Source organism: Coturnix japonica, chromosome 19, assembly GCF_054131305.1.
Source record: "Coturnix japonica strain WE chromosome 19, WE-NBRP24, whole genome shotgun sequence".
NCBI classification, from domain to species: Eukaryota; Metazoa; Chordata; class Aves; order Galliformes; family Phasianidae; genus Coturnix; species Coturnix japonica.
Window position 1 is genome coordinate 754,126 of NC_140681.1, and position 17,652 is coordinate 771,777.

Consider the following 17,652-nt stretch of genomic DNA (forward strand, 5'->3'; position numbering starts at 1 on the left):
GATGTAGTTTGTATTCTGGGTTTATAGACACGAGTATACAGCAGCTGTAAAAAAAAAACCCTACTTTTTAAAACAATCGTAAGTTGTCATACTTAGTGGTGATTACAGGTAAGAGCATAATTTATTAATGGTCGTATTTTGGTTTGTTTTAATCATTCTCCAGGAGTTAAAACCTTCACGTAGGTTTGAATAAGGATGTGTGTGAACCAGTGGTAGTGAAGTATAACACTGAGAGTGGAGTAGGGAAATACATTGGAGCAAGTGCTGAGGTGTAAACAAGAAAAGTGAACAGCTGGAGGTTACAGGATCCTCTGTAGATGCTGTCTTCAGTAAGTAACTGAGTATAGAACTGCTTCTAAAGCAGCTGGTTTAAAAGCTGCAAGGTAAGTTGTGAAACGAAATATGGTGGTCTTGGGTTTTGTTTTACTGTGAGAGCTCATTATAAAGAGATAATTTATAATATTTGGATTAATATTTGTATTTCAAATGCATTCATAAATAGCTGTAGTACAAAAAAAAAGTTTTCTTTTGATGCCAAATCACAAAATAAGCTGTCAAAATACTTGGAGCTCTGCTAGAGCAGAAATGCCCCAACACACCAACTGGTAACTGCCTTTGTATGCCTCCATCCAACGCTGCATCCAGCAGCATTTCTGAAGTCTGCTCATGCAGGTTGATCAGTGGGAAGGGATATGTGAATTTGTCAGCATAGTATGCAGCTGTATTATACTTCCCATATCATATTACCTGTATACAATGGTGGGACTTTGGGCAGCATAGTTTTGATGTTCTTGCTATCAAAAATGAAACTGCATAACCGTTTTTTCCCCTCAAAGGTTTGGATTAATTTATATGGATACCTAAGATGAACTTTTAGAAGCTGTTTGAAGATCAATGCCCTGTGAGTGTAATCTGCAACCCAAATTGGTCGCACCTGGGAATTCTTTATGCTAATTAGAGTAATTAATTTGATTGGAATTGCTGGAGAGTTTGGAACACAGGCATTGTAGATTCATGAAAGAGATGCAGAGCGAGATATGGATTAGTCCAGATTGGCTCAGGAAAGTTATCACCGTGTGAATTAAAAATGAAGGACGTTCTTAAAGGTCCAATCAGTTGGATGCTTGCCAACACAGTGAAACACCTTTTTGAGTAAACAGAGTATCAGCCGTGATACCAAATCACTTCCTGATCTCTGATGTAATGTAAGTAAGGAGGGAATACCACAGGTTCCAAGACAGTCATAGGTGAAGGTTTTATGAGGTTTCTTATCAGTTCAAAAGAAAATTAAAGTAACTCAGGAACACAGTGTGCATGTAAAGTGTACAATTGCATTCTTTCTGTGGGGACAATGGAACTTGGCTTTGATTTTTGCACGATTCTCAGTCTCACGGTATGTGATTGTTGTTAATTGAACCCAGTGAACTCTTTAGTATGTTCTTGGGCATTCTCTGGAAGGCTGACTTGAGCTGCGTTGTTTTGTTCTTTCTCATGTTGGTCAGCAAAATGGTAAACGAAAGTGGTTTCTAAAAGTGAGAGTAAGCACCTCGTGTAGCCTTGCACACTGCATTTGAATACAGGCCTTGAGAAACTAAAGTAGATCATAGAGCCATAGGATATGCCAAGTGGGAAGGAACCTACAAGAGTCACCAAGTCCAACCCATCACAGCAGCACCCCAACCCAACCCCACAGCTGAGGGAAGTTTCCCAGTGCTCCCTGAGCTCTGGAAGCTCAGGGCTGTGCCCGCTGCCCTGGCAGCCTTTGCCATGCCCACCACCCTCTGGGGCACGGCCTTTGCCCTGACCCCCACCTGGCCCTCCCCTGACACAGCTCTGTGCTGTTCCCTCAGGTCCAGTGACAGTCGAGATTACCAAATCACAATCTGCCTGTTTGTTTATGCAGGCCCTGCCATTCTATTCAGACTGGTAGAACTTAAGCTATCATCTATTACTGGTCACTGAAAGTGAACCTCAATTGAGGGGAGAGGGGAGGAAAAAAAACCAAGCAAACCATCTTGATAAATATCTCTGTAGGGGAGGAATTGGTTACCAGATAGACACCTGCAGAGGACAAACAGGAAGAAGAGGTGCGGAAGGAATTATTGAGTTTATTGTAGAGAATTTGAAGAATTGCAGAACAACTGAGGCTTTAAGAGACTTACGGAGGTCGTTTAGTCTAAACCCATCCACTTAGAGTAACGTGGAACAGAATTGATGACCGTTGTGTTCGGTTGAAGTTTCTCTGAGGATGAAGGCTTAACCACATCACAGTTAATACATAAATTACCCTCCCCGTGTTTAGTAGGAATTTCCTGTATTTTAATTTGTTCCCATTGTTGTCCTGTCACTCAGCACCACTGTCAAGAGTCTGGCTTTATCTTTGCCCTCACCACCCCCTGCAGGTGCTTATGCTCACTGACACCATTCCATTACCATGCTTAACAAATTCTGTTCTCAGGTGCCCCTCTCCTCATAGGTTCCCACCTCTATGGCCCCTGTCTAGGCTCACTCCAGTCCATCTATATGTCTCTCAATTTGGGGAGCCTGGCAGCAGGCTCACTACTGATGTGGTCTCACCAGTGCTGACTGCAGGGGATGGACTACCTCCCGGCGTTCTGTTGGCCTTTGCTGCAAGAGGGCCCTGCTATTTCGTGTTCAGTGACACCAGTGTTTTCTACATTGTTGTGTTCCAGCCAGCTGGCCCTCAGCCTTTATTTGTGCATGGGTTTATTCTTCCCTGGGTGCAGAATTTTGTGCTTCCTATTGAATTTCTGAAGCTTCTGTCTGCTCACTTCTCTGGCTCGGGTTCTCTCTAGGACCCCCTGAGTGGCAGTAATACATCTGGTGTGTTAGCCACTCTTCCTGACTTTTTACCATCAACATATTTGCTGAGAGTGTGCTTGGTCCGATTGTCCAGAAAAATAAATAAAGCTAAGTGGTGTCGGACAAGACTGACCTCCAGCTGGACTCAGTACCACAGATTGCAGCCTTTTGGGTGTCTCAGTGCTGCCAGATTTAAGCCCACCCTGCAGTCATCTAAACCTGCTCACACTGTAAGCCTGTCTGTGAGGATGTTAGGGGTGGCATTGTCAAAAACTTTTCTAAAGGCAAAGCAGTCAGCGTTCACTGCTCTCCTTACCCACAAAGCCAGTCATCATCCTGTTATAGACACCTGCTAGGCTGCTCAAACATGATTTCCCTGTTCCTTTCTTGCCCTTAATATGCTTGGAAGTGGCCCTTGTTAGCATTTCTTCCCTGACCTTCCCAGAGACTGCAATGAGGCAGACCAGCCTGTGGTGTCCTGGCTTTGCCTCCTTGCTCTTGAAGACAAGTTATGCTTGCTTTTTTTCAGTCCTCAGGAACTCTTGGGGAACGTGAGAGTCACTGTGCTTCTATGAGGGCTGCTCCAAATGTGATGCATCCTGTTTTATGATCATCATAGACTCATAGAATGGTTTGTGTTGAAAGGGACCCTTAAAATCACCTGGTTCCAACCCCCTGCTGTAGGCAGGAGCATCTCCCTCTAGACCAGGCTGCTCACAGTCACATCCAGCCTGGTCTTGAATGCTGCAATGGATGGGGCATCCACAGATTCACTGGGCAACCTGTGCCAGTGTCTCACCACAGTGACAGTAAAGAACTTGTCTAAATCTGTCCAGTTATAAACTGTTTCCCCTTGTCCTGTTGCTACATACCTTTATGAAAAGTCCCTCCCCAGCTTTTCTGTATGCTCTCTTCAGGTACTGGAAGGCCACTGTAAGGTCCCCCTGGAGCCTTCTCTTCTCCAGGCTGCAGAGCTCCAGCTCTTTCAACCTGTCCTCATAGAGGAGGTGCTCCAGCTCTGATCACCACTGTGACCCTCCTCTGGCCATGCATCATCAGCTCCGTGTTCTCCTTGTGTTGGGGCTCCATGATGATGGTGATATGGCAGTAGAGGTTGAACCTTCCCTCCAATATTCTGTTCTATTTTGTTGTGGTGCGTCAGGTGGCAGCAGAAGGGCAGTCTGATGTGTAAATGCAGCTGAAGGAAAGGTGTGTCTATGCAGAAAGAAAATGGCACCCATTGACATCTACTGATATTTGCTGTACATTTACAGAGACCAAGCAATGGATATGAGCACAGAGGTGGTGGATGGTGTGTTTCAGCACTGGCAACAGCAGTGTGAAAGACAAGCTACGTTCCTGATGACCATGGAGTAGAAATCTTGAAGAAAAGCAACAAACTGAAAATAACACCCTATTGATAGGCTGAAAGGGGAAGCACTGCATGGATTTGTATTAGTAAAAGAAACAGGGAAACTCAGAGCCTAAGGTGCAAAGGGAATGGCTGTGACCTTTATTAGACCCAGAATTATTTTGGGAAAGCAGTGTTTCAGAAGGGAACAGTTTGGAAGCTGTTCTCAATCTTTCAGTTGAGATCTAGATGAAATGAATGTACAAATGTATATTGGAAAAATTACCTTGAATGTAAAGAGCAAATATGAACACTTCTGAGGAATGTGTTCTTCAGTGACTCAATGTTTTATTTCTTGGTGAGCCTACTGTGTTTCTCTTATTATGTCTTAGTAGTGATGTGAAGGGATGTGTGAAAGGCTGAAACATTAGGAATGTAAGGCATTCATGCCACAGATAGATAAGATAGTTGTATAAAAACGCTGAGCAACCCGCTTTGCTGTTGTGGCACTGGAAACTTGGATTTCTCTTGAGATTGCACAATTACAGCTTCTGTCTCACTACTAGGTTAGTGTATGGATTTAGTAACGTTTTCTGTTAATAGTAACTTCTTTCCATTAAAGTTATTAAAACCATGAGAAGACATGTAAGAGAGAGGTGATGTGACACATCTCTATCTGGTAATCATCAGTTAATAGACTTAAAGGAAGCAAATTGCTTAAAGAAGGAAAAATAGCTTAGTTTTAACTTAGTATTTTTGCTCTGGGTGATAACATTAAGATGTAATTGCCCTAATTAATAATTAGTTAAATGCCACAGGTAAGTAGCTTATGGCCTGTAGGTTTGTGTGGCCGTATCTTCTTGCTGCTGTGTCGCGTAGATAAAGCAGTGATGAACAGAGGCCTCTGGATGAATTCTTTCCTAGCAAAAGGGAGGAGGAGACTGAGTAAAGTTCTTCAGAAAAAAACTGTTTTTATTACCTTGAAGGTAAGGTCCCAAGTAACTTCCTGTTCCCAAATAATGTTAGTGCTTGGCAGAACTGCTCTAGGCTGGGTTTTGCTTTGTAAGAGGAACTGTTGAGCCTCTGAGCCATCTGCAGCTTAAAGTGAATTGCAGGGCAGAATGAAGTTGTATAGGGCAGTTAATCAGAACTATTGCTGCTTTTGGAAACTTTGTGTTTTGTTGTTATCTGGAACTTCAAGTACTTTCTTTGTTGCTCAAAGTTGTCATTTGCTGTGAAGTTTATTTAAAGTAGCATTAAAATTCATAACTGTAGAATTACCAAACAGTTGTGTGTACTTCTAGTTTGGTTCCAGTTTTATTTAGGTAAACTGTAAGCAAAGCTGTATGTTGTAGAACAAAGTGGTTATAAAACAGAGACAGTCCTAAGCCATCCCCAGTACTTTCTGCTTCTTGTGCTGCCCAGCTCCTCTTTGGCAGTGAGAAGCTGCCACGTCCTTGGCTCTGTGCAGCTCAGCAATAACTCAGACATCAGTGTGTTATCAGCAGCAGGTCGCAAATCCAAAACATAGCACTGTAGGAGTAAAGAAAATTAACTCTGTTCCTACCAAAAGCCATACAGCTGGTTGGTTTGCTGCAGGGTTTAAGTGACTGCTTGCAGCTTTATGGGCAACTGACTGCTTTTCCCCAGGGAAAATTGTCTTCCAGAGTTGCTGCTGGAAAGTGGTGTTTATTAAGAAATAAGAAAACGCTTTACCCATTAGGGTTCTGTTGATGTCTCTCTGTAGACAGAATTCTAATTCACTTTGTGACTGTCTTCCTCTCTGGGGAAGGATGTCTGTGATGTTATAGCACTGTTTTGTTTTGAGAGCTGCATTTCCACAAAATTCCATATAGGAGATGGTTCACGGTGCATGGAAGTGGAAGAATTAAAAGGAAAAATTCCTGTAATTACTATAAGATATTAGAATTCTGATTGTTAGGACTTGATTGTCACCTTTTCATCTTATCCTTAATAACAGCCAACAAAAAGATTGTCAAGTTGAGGTGAACAAAGTGATTTGGTGGAGGCTTCCTGTGAGGGAAAGGTGCTGCTCATTCTGACAGCTTGGTTTGCTGTGTGCAGTTGGTGCCCTCCTGATCCTTCAGCTTTCAGCACAGCAGCTCTGACCCTGTCGGTTGATGGGCTCCAGCTATGAGTTGAGCTTCTATGCTGGAAGCAGAACTTCCTTTAAACCACACTGCAAAGCTTATGATGCAACAAAATGGTGTGCACTCATGGTAGACCAGCTGCTGTGGAGACAGATTTGGGGCTAAATTTTATTACTCATCTTTGCTAAGTTAAATAAAAATGTTCTGTAGTCATGCTTAGAGATTTTGTTTCTCTGTAAACTGATGTCAACAAACAATAACTTAAAAATCTTGATGTAGAGAGTAGGCTTGCTGAAAATGGCTTTGCCAATCATGAGGTGGTTAAAAGATCACAAACCCTTAAAGAAATGTTACTTTGCACACATATAACCAGCCCCCAATAACACTTGAGTACTCTAATACTTATAAGGAGCAGGTTGAGTGCCAGATTCCATGAGTGAAAAGCAGTGTGTCCTGCTGTGGGAGTAGCCGGATGGCTTCTTACTTTCCATCCAGACATTGTAATTTTGTTCTGGTTGTTCACTAGCACTGAAAAATTATCCTGAAACCTCATCGTGGAAGTGGTAAGAAGAGATTTAGTTTTGAGTCAGTGTAGTGTTGTGTTGGTGCTGTACTATTACAAAAAGTCTTATTTGAAAGAGTTTAAAAGGACAACGTGAATTACTAAAAGCCACAGTCTGTAAAATACAGGAGTTGATGTCCAGTTAATAACAGTAACTCCAGCAAAGCATAATGGGCTGTATTTTTCAGTTTTTGGTAGTTAGAAAGGTACCATTTCATCATCTCCTCAGCCTTGCTAGGAACACTTTGGTACTCTCTGCTGTGGGTTACAGGGTTTGCCAAGCTGAGCGTATCTTGTTTTTCCTATGTTATTTAGGACCCAGCTGTTTTAAGAGTTGCTTTTTCAGAGATTACAGGACCCAGTTTTAGCTTAGTGGTTTGTATATAGGAATTATTGTTTCTCCCTGGGTTGGGTTGTCCCATGACAAGAAAACAGCTGTAATAAAAATAGACCATCTCTTTGTTTTCACAAATGGTTTTAATTATCTTGTGCAGCTCTCTGCTGTGGCTTTTTTTTTGCCAGGGTTTTTGGACTCGAGCAAAAGGCACATATATGCGTTCATGCACACGTCTCTGTTATTTTTCCTTCCCACTTTGTGAATGTATATTAAAAGTTAGTTGAAGCTAACATCTTTTTGGTTCGGAAGGAAATTGATTGGCGAGTGATGAGAGTTTGCAGCAAAGCCTGTTCTGTGCCATGTGTCCTGCCTGTTTGTTGGAGTCGGTTCCAAGAATGGTTGATGGTTGGGGAGCTGCCAAGGTGCTGAGGAAGCACCTATTGCATTTCATTGCTTTATTCTCTTTCTATTTCGTATGTTCCTGTGCTGTTTCTTCACTTCTTCTTTCCAGTTCTTTTACTTGGTATTAAACTCTACTGCAGAAAAATCATGAAAATCTTCTACTGAGATGTAGGTTATACAGGTCAGACTTTGGTGCACAGAAATGCTCCTGAATCAATTCTCTGTAATTTTCATGCAGGTCTTTGTTTTGGGAAGTCTGAAGGCAGCTGGGTTTGGATTGCAGACAGTGTCATTGGGAGCATTTTTCTCTGCAGGTTGAAGCTGATGGACCAGTTCTTCTGATCTGCAGGGTTTGCATAAGAGCACCAGCTATCCCAGTATTGAGGTAAAAGCAATGCTGAGAAGGTGGCACTGGGTGTCTGCCCACAGTGCTTCCACATTGCTTTCTTCTTTCCTTGGGCTATTTCTTTGTTTTGGTAGCCAGGTTAAATACTTCCAACTTAAAAGCTTTGGGTTCAGAGGAATTTCTCAATGTTCAGTTCCCTTTAGAAAAGGAAACTCAGGTAGATATTTGGAAGAATGAGATCAGCCCCAAGGATCAGTCTTGTGTAAATAATTGCTTGAGCGTTTTTAGGAAAGCTGTTTGAGGCTGTTGGTAGTTCCTTGGTCTTTGGTACTGTAATGTCTAGTCAGTTCATGATACTGTAGAGCCATCTTTTGGTCCTCTTCAAGGATATCAGTATGATTATCTCATTATCATTCCCTGCTGTGTGAAGAGTTGTGGGAAATTACTGTAACAAGGTCCAGTGTGAGACCTTATGGATGGGAGGGTGCTGCAGAGTTTGAAAGTCTTGAAGTAGTTCTTCTCACTTGTGCTTGCTTTCTCACAGAGCTCAGTTACCCTCACACTCCTGTACTGGTAAGCACCAGGGCGTTCTGTTCTGTGTGTTAGGTGGTTGCACAGCATCTCCTGTGTGCAGTATGAGGTGGACCTACCTGCTTCTGTTAACCACTTATCGTGCCCTGGAGTCCCTTTGGCAACAATCTACTTTATAGATGGAGCTTTTCAATATTTTGGCAGTCAATATTTGTTTTAAGCTGGCCTTTTTCTTCAGAATCTGGCTTACTTAGGCCTCCATACTTATGTGAAGGTTAATGCTGGTAGTTTGTTTTCTCCTTATATGAAATATCCATCTCTTGATAGCTTCAGTGTGCTTTCCTGCTAACCCAACAGGAAAAAGAATGAGGGATGTGATGTGCTGTAACTCTGTTGCCATCTCTGTTTAAAGCAGGGGCTCTTATGCTGACACATAGGTAAGACTGCAGCACAGCTCAGTGAAGACATCTTCATCTTAACACGAGACATTCTGTTTCATTGCTGCAAGAAACGTCCTTTGTCAGTAAAAGCCTTTCTGCTGAACTTTGCTCTGCTGGGTTTTGGGGCATTTTTTTTCTGATTTATATGTGTATATTCCATTACTTCTTTGTTCATACCCATTTTAATATCTCAGTTACTATTTTCTACGAGATAAGTTCATTGGTAGCAAGATTCAGAAGGGCAGCTGCCTAGAATAGATTTAGAAAACCTCACCAAATACAACTAGACTCCTTGATTTAAAGAGGGATGTGACTTTTGACTGCACTGTGGTGCTTTGGAACAAAGCAGAAATGGTTGTATGTAAGCACATGTAACAAGTGGTTCTGGTTTGCATTGTATTAATGATTTAGGTGGGAAAAATATGAATTACTTGCCTACACTATTTACACAACATGATGAATAGCTTCTGCTTCACCATCAAGGATTTCTCATTAACCAGTCCATAGCAGGGAAAAGAAAGAAGTTGAGTAGCTCTTCTGTGTGAAGTGAGGTGCTCCAGGACCAGAGGGTGATGTTCTTTCCCACTTCTGCCCTATCCACTGGAATGAAGGCCAAGTTTGGTTTCAGCCCTGATTTTCCTGATCCCATTTCTGTGTATCCAGGCAGCATCCTTGTGCTCTGCCCAGCACACCTCCCTTCCTCCACTGCTGGGCCTGTATTCCTCGAGAACGCCACCAGGCCGTGTGCACTGCAGCCCAGACCAACTCTAATCTGAACCTCTTTGCTGAGCTCATGTGGACTAGTGAGTGCCAGGTCTGTCACACTACTCAGGTTGGTTTGTCTGATGGCTAAAGGGATCTAAGCTGTGTTCTGCTATCAAAACCCTTTTTACTTACATTCCTTATATAAATGTCCCATGATGCAAACCTCAAAATTGCTTCCTTTTCCAATCCGCACTCAGCACTGTTACAATGTCTGTTTTTTTCCTCCTAGTTGATTACTCAGCGTTTTCCTTCTGTATGTCATCTTATAGGCGTAACTTATATGTCCTTAAGACTTATTTTAAGGAGAAACCAAGAAAAGCAGGAAACAAAAACAGCCTTGTGAAACCACTTTTTGAAACTTGAAATTTTCAAATACCTACAAAGTTACAAAGCAAGGAGTTGCCAAACTTGCTGGTTTTGCTCAGCCTTACTGCGTAATTATAAGAGAGAAAGGAATCTCACTGCCACGTGACGGCCTACAGTCAAATAGAGGTTTCAGCCTTTTAGGGAAAGGGTGGAAGTGTGTATTAATTCCTTACAACAAAAAAATGTCCAGTATTGACGCAGTCACAGAATCACCAAGGTTGGCAGAGACCCACAGCATCACCCAGTCCACCCAGTCCAACCATCCACCCATCACCAATAGCTCTCACTAATCCATGTCCCTCAGCACAACATCCAAATGTTCCTTGAACACTTCCAGGGTGGGTGATTCCACCACCTCCCTGGGCAGCCCATAACACTGCCTCAGCACTCTTTCAGAGAAGCAGCATTTCCTAACATCCAGCCTGAGCCTCCCCTGACACAAACACATCACTTTGAATCGTCTCTGAAATACAGGTCTCATCTCTTACAGGTACGTAACTCATGTGTCTGTTGTTTTAAAAAATATACATATATATGTACAGAAAAACCAACACAGAACAGCTGACATAGATGCAGAATGCTTTATATATCGTTTTTGGAAATAAAACTTCTAGTAGCGAAGACTTTTCCAGACTCTTGTCTTGCTGTATACGTGGGTTTTCAGTGCCCATTGTTAACATCAGTATGTTAAATAATTGTTTTCCTTATTGCACATTTTTGTACTGGATTATGGAAATAGCAAATTCACTTGGAGTCAGTTCACCTCTGACAGGTAAAGCAGTCTTTGTCCTTAAAAGTGGTTTCTAAACAAATGGAAGTTTTTCTCAGCAGCAGCCTGTGCAGTTATTTCAGTTGTTTAATTATACCATGTGTGCCTGCATGTTTTCAAAGCTACGCCTGTATAATTGTCACAGGGTTCTGTTCTCACCTAATTGTCTTCTGTGCTTTGAAATGAATGTGAAATAAAATTACCTTTTAAAGCAAGTCCATCTTTGAATGAATCCCATCCATGAATGAAGGTCCCACAGTAACCCTCTGAAGGGCTTTCTAGCCTTTGCTGGCTTTTCTTCTGGTATTTACACCCACTGGGTTTGCAGGGTAAGAAACTTCTTATTTCTTTCCTTGCTTTGCTTCAACCATGAACTCAATGCTGCTTTTCTTTCTACGTTTTTCTCATGATTTGGTAAAAGAAAAATAAGGCCCTGCTCACCTCCCATCCATTTTCTGGATGTGTTGGTGGTGTCTGGGCTGTGTCCCTCGAGGATTTCTTCCTTCTGCACCACTCACACGAAGACAAAAAAGTTCAGTGGTAAACTTTGCTGTCGTGGATTAAAATACCACTGAGGATGATGCAGTTTGCCCTAAGAGCACACCATGCCATAGGGGAGGCTTTGGAGAAAGCACTGTGGTTAGGGTGGGAATTCAAAGAACAGCGTCCCAGAAGCATGTGAGGTCCAAACGTCTGACTGCAAAATGGGTTTGTTCTAAGCCGTGCTAGTGCTGACCTGTCTGAGCACACACGGTGAGACATGGCTTTCTGCAGCTGAACATAACTGCACTTTGTCTTGCTGGGATGCTGTGAAATGTACAAAAAATGTTCTTGCCATTTGTACGTGGTAGCAGCTGTCCATGATGTTTATTGCTATTTTTCTCCACTGTTTTTTTTTCTTAGCACGAGCTAAATGAATTGTGTGTGCTTTTTTCTTTTGCTGCTCTCTTCAAAATAGAGAGAATGCACTTTTACATTGTGCAGTGGAAGCATCAAGTAGCTTTTAACCTGATAATAACCTAATGAAATCTGGCTTGAATCATGCTAACATTAGATTTCATTTTGATAATAAAGTGCACCAGTGGAGTGCATTAGGAACAGATCGCTCTGCAGAGCAGCAGTGTGAGATGGCTGCAAAGGGACGAGGGCAAATCAGCTCCTGGCTGGAGGGGTTCCAGGTCAGGGCTGAGAGGAAACTATAGCTCTGTGTTCTCTGGGTACAGGCTCTGTTTGTCAGATCCCGGTTGTGTTGTTTTCTTCGTGTCCCCATCCATATTCCAGCCAGCTCGATCTTCTGAAAGGGAAGTGAAAACTTCTGAAGTGAGTGCTGGCCCATGCATCTAATGCTGTGCTCACTGCAAGCCTTCTCCAAACAATAACAATTCCCAATTCATTGTGCATGCGCATGCACAAAAGAAACATGATGAAAGCTGGTTTTCATCTCTTTGAATACACAGAAAATTCTGGGCTGCTTAAAATTGAAGTTTGTCAGGTGGTTTAAAATCAACAAGCTGAGACCAGTGCAGCATAAGCCATCCAATAATCTACACCTTACGTGTACACCTCGAGAAGTACACCCTGCTGTCTCTATTGTAAGAAAACAAAATGGAAATACTTTTATAATCATTCAGTATTGTAGTTTCTAGTTTGTGGTTGTAAATCTCCCTAGGCTGGTTTTTATGCTAAAAGATTGTGCGTTTTCCATGAACAACTTCCTGCTCATAGAGGAGTTTCTTGACTAATGGATTCTAGATTGTGTGCCTCACTGGTATGTAAACAATAAGATACGATTCTTCAGCTTGATTGTTTGAAGAGTAATTAGGAACTTTGTGGCAGTTGGGAGAACTAAGCTCTGTGTGACTGAGACATGCTGGCAGGCAATAGGCTCCTGAAACATGAATTGAGCTGATCAGTAAGACCTGCAGGTTGGGCTGTGTAAGTGCCAGTGCATGCATGTGGTAACTCAGATGGATTCAGGTGCGTGCAGGCCGGTCATTTCTGATGGGATTAAGCTGATAGATTTTTTTTCCCCTTTGTTCTCAATGAGAATGGTTGAATATTAATACATTAATTTTAATGAGCGTATTTTGCAGGCTTAGAAATGAAAATAAGTTTAAATGCATGCTTCTGCTCTATGTGCTTACTGCGTGGTTCCAAATGTAAATTAATCCTCACCTTCATTAATTGTGTTTGCATTATGTGCTGTGCTGTTTCTCCAGGCAGAAAACAGCAGTTCTGTAAGTTCAGGCTCCTTTGGGCTGCAGAGAACAGCTGTGCTGGGCTGGATGCTTCATTCAGCTGCTTTCTTAAAGCACGGAGCTTATGTAGCTTGGCAGAACTCATCACAGGATCAGGCTTAAGAGGTGTCCTCTGAAGTCTTGTAAATTGAGATCATTTCTAAAGTATTTCTCTTACAAACACTTTCACCCTTGCAATATTTAGGTTTGTGTGGCTCTCAGCTGCAATCCAGTAGTTAGAAGTACTGAAGGCCACTGATAATATGGTAATTTGAGCAAGTTGGGTAGTATTCTTTTTGTAGTGTGGGTACCACCTGTATCTGCAAGCTGCAGCAAGTAAGAACTTTCTGTATGGTCGCTCTTGCAGTATCTCTGTGGAAGTACCAGGTTTGTAGTAATCACAGTATTTGGACTTTTGATTTGCACTGCAGCTTCAGAAAAGGATCTTGTGTTACTCAAATGTGGCCTCCCTTCTCAAATGCTGTTTTGTATTGAATGTAGAGAAGGTTTGGACTGCTTGTGGTGATATCGGTTGGAAGCACCTTGTGTGTAGTGTTTTGTCCTTGAGGTGAAGCCATCAGCACCTTCAGCTAACACTGTTTTCCCTGTTGGCAATAGTACTGCATGCAGCAAATGCCTTGGTCCGTGCTGCTTGCAGTGCTCAGGGACACAGGTCCAGAGGCTGAGCAGAAGTGGGCAACAGATGGAGCTCGGGTGGACACATGGGTGCATGAGTGGTTTTGACCACAGCAGACAGTGAGGAGTTGGCACAGCAAGGGGATGTGGCACAGAGGGATTGCATTAATAAGTCTTGAGCAAGGATATCAGGATACTTCAAAGTAATCTCTATCTGAATATAGCAGCACGCTATTTAATTTGTCTGTAAACATCAAAGCTACATGACGTGTATTGGCCCCTATCTCCTTTTCCTCATCCTTGAAAACCAAGTAGAGGATTGAGTACATAAGTTCAAAGAATAGTAGGAATACCAGTTTGCTTTAGTGTCATTTGCAGTGGGTGCTGGGAGGGTCAGGCGAGCAGGACTGTGCTGAGAGAGAAGGCTGGGCAAGGATGTCTCATCCTCTTCCAGAGGCAATGTTTCCTCTTCAGTGTTTTGGAATTACAGCCCCGGGCCATATCCTCAGTCTGACCAAATAGAGACAAAAGACTTAGAGAAACAGGTTTCCCTAAACTTACTTTTTAATTTAGTAATTCCTTTCTACTGTGCTTGTGGGTTTTTTGATAGCTCTTTTTGGGGGGTTTTCAAACAGTAATAACTTCTTACCCCAGGACATAGGACATCAATAAAGGCAACATTTTCAGACAGAAGAGTAAACACTGGTAAGATAAAAACATTGTTCAGACACAGTTGATGGACAAACTGAGGAGACAAGATCAGAAGACCTTGTAGGTCAGGATGTGAATGCTTACAGATCGTGGTATGGTAAAGACTAAGCCCTTAATGAGCCAAGTTTGGTACTTCAGGAAAGGGAAGGGAACTAGAAGGAGAATGAGCGTGGCAGTTTTGTTGGCAGCATAATGTATCTACACTTCAAAAAATAGGTAAGAAACTGAAATCAGTTTTGAGTTTCTGGGGATTAATATGTTGACACTCTCTTTATCCAGATTCAAGATCCAGCCCATATTATGGCTGGCACTGGATCCAAGTCAGGAGTACCTGGTGGGTTGTATATGAAATCACAGCTTCAGATCACTGGTAAGTTGTTTGAAATTATGTATCTTTTCCAATAAAAACATATAAGAAAAAAAAATCATTTGTTTGTTTTTCTCCTGATAACTAAATAGTAATTGTAGTAGCATGCTTCAGCAAGCTTTTAGTAGTACAAAGCCCATGAGAAATAGCAAAATAAAACTGATGATGTAACGAAATCGTGACTTGGCAGAAATATTTAAGATTTTCTCAGAATGTGTTTTGATATTATACTTTTTTGTGTAAGGAATGAAGAAATGAGCAATTAATTTAGAGTAGTGTTAAATCAATTGTACAGAACAGTAAGAGAGAACTGGGTAGGTGTAACAACGTAATACAAAACTGCTTTCTATTTCTAACACCTGGCACAGCACCGAATCTTAACAATTTCACTATCTTTTTTACATCTCAAACTGAGTGAATTTGCATTACTGTTTATTGTATTGGACTTCTTTGTTAAATATTTTCAGTCATGATGAGAATGTTACTGCAACTGAGGACCAGTAGATTGCATAGGAATGGGTTTACATGGCCATGCTTTCCTTTTTGTAGTGCCATACCAACAGAACAACTGCTGAAACTTAGCAGGTTTCTCTGCTCTCTGACTAACAAGTTTTACTCAAATGTGAAAGCTAAAGCCTGAGAGTGGAAGGTTTGTGGATGTATGCACATGTATATTTAGAAACACTGAGGCTAAACTTTGCACTGTCAGTGTGGGGATGTATGTAGAAGTTGTACAAATGAAAAGAATTCTCTTATACAGATGGGAAAACTTCAGGCAAAACAGAAGGTTGGAACTGAATAAATTGTGTTGCCCTTAGCTGTCACTTGGAGGACACAAACACAATTTTTCTCAATGGACTCTGAAACTTGAAAAAAAAACTCTTCTCTACAGACTGATATTGGAGATGAGAATTGAAGAGGTTTCAAAGGCAACGTGTGTCCCCATAGCCAAGGGAAACCTATCTAAGGATTATGTTAGTGATGCCTGACTGAGGTTTGCTCCGTTAAAGGCATGTAAAAAGTAATGTCTCATTTTTAGAATGAAGACTGTTATGATGTTCATCTCTTAATTTCTTTGCTGTTCAACCACAGTCTGCAAAACTTTTTGCGCAGGCAGACTTTGCTTTCTCTTAGGAAGTTCAGTAAACAGCAGCCCCCATCTGTCCTAAATCAGATCTTGATGTCTTTGAGACACCTAGTGATGTTGAGACATGGATTGCTGCAGTATCCAAGTACTGGAGACATCAGGGGAAGGTCATGCTTGGAGATCAACGCCAGCTAACTGAACTAATTTCAATGAGAGCTCAGGTGGAGAGAGTGCACTTCCCTTGGGAGCAGTTCAGAGCAGTTTATACTAAGCTACTTCTCTAAATCTCTAAAGGAGTATAGACTATAAAAGGAATCTAGGTAGATTAGCCATATGGGCTTGAATTAGTCATCTTTTTTTAATCATGTAGTACAGCTTAAGTAGTGATGAAAACACAGGAGACCAGGCTGACATCTGTAGCAACAGAGAGGGGTTCGTTGGCCAATTAGAAGTGATCAGGTATTTGTTGTAAGTACTGATTTGCAAGCTTAGTGCTGTCAAAGAATCCAAGAGTCCTCCTTAGATAAGAGCTAAATAAATATTTGGGTAGACTCATGCAGACTAAATCAAGGCAACACACTCAGTATTTGACAAGACAGGAGTATTGTAGTTGATGTTGAATGTTTAAAGAATAAAAGTTTCAGGTTCCTGTTGCTGTCCAGATACTAATATAAAGAATATATTTGTTAGCATGAAAAAAGCTCTGGAGCTGCAAGTGTCATCAAAGTTTTGCTCTAGGACAGTAAGTAGTTATTAGAGCTCTGAATTGGCCTTCAGTTAGATTTTATATGTTTGCTTTGATACATGAAACTTTACAAAAGGTTCCCTCCCTTAAATGTCTTCTCATCACCAGCAGTGACACTTGCCCAGGTTTCCTTAGTGAAGAAGATAGATTGTGTTTCAAGCTTTATAAGAATCAAGTGTAATAAACTAATAAAGTGTAATAAATAAAATGATCCTGGCTGGGGACAGGGAGCAGGTTAGGATAGGCTGTAGATGGTATTCTCTGTTTTCAATACTGATGTGCTTTTGGGGATCTAAAACTGGTAATTATCAGTCATAGTGTTTGATGCTGTAGAGGAAGTACTGTTATGTATTTTAGACTTTTGTGTGAGATGTAACACTGTACAGAATAGCCTGAAATGCAAAAACATTTGTTTTCCACGTGTGTTTTCTCTCTTGAAGCATTACTGTTGGCCATCAATGATCTAATACTTGAATACTGAAGTAGCCAGCTGAAAAATATTATTTGTTGTTGAAATATTCCATTGATTATAACTTTTCTCTCTCTTAACAGTTATTTCAGCAAAACTAAAAGAAAAAAATAAGTGGTTTGGACCAAGCCCTTATGTGGAAGTCTCAGTAGATGGACAATCAAAGAAGACAGAAAAATGCAACAACACAAATAGTCCAAAGTGGAAACAGCATCTTACAGTGTATGTATGACGGTTTTCTTTTCTAGTTTGAGTTAAATTAATGCTATGCAATTGACAGTGAATTTAAGAGTGAGTTGTGTTGTTATTTTAGACAAAGCATTCTGCGTTGCACAGTATAGAGAGATTTGCATAGTTTTTGAGGGCTAATTTAGTCTGATATATGTATTTAATAAAACAATTGCATTATGTCCCGTAGAAAAGACATAGTGCTTACAAGGGTATGTATCAATGTGTAAGAACTCAGCTTTAATTGTGTAAGTATTAGGAAAGCGAAGATAATCTGATGAGGCTGACAATCCCATTCATGTTTTGCTTGTCACATGTAAGGTTAGTTTTTCATGGCTAAAAAACATAGCTCTGTGTAGCAGTGTCCTA

General features: G+C 41.3%; 1 protein-coding gene across 6 annotated transcripts in view; it reads left to right on the forward strand.

Moving 5' to 3' along the window:
* LOC107322843 (E3 ubiquitin-protein ligase Itchy) overlaps window positions 1-17,652 on the forward strand; it is a 57,477-nt gene that overhangs the window by 7,638 nt on the left and 32,187 nt on the right. For 5 of the 6 annotated variants that reach the window (XR_014935880.1, XM_015881347.3, XR_014935881.1 and 2 more), the window contains 2 exons: window positions 14,667-14,757; window positions 17,139-17,277. Coding sequence is in view for 4 of the 6 variants with exons in the window: in XM_015881347.3 (XP_015736833.2) it covers window positions 14,688-14,757; window positions 17,139-17,277 (209 nt within the window). In the remaining 2 variants the exon portion in view is untranslated. Of the gene's footprint in view, window positions 1-7,900; window positions 7,972-14,666; window positions 14,758-17,138; window positions 17,278-17,652 lie in introns of those variants that run through there. The other variant, XM_085519943.1, reaches the window with a different exon arrangement.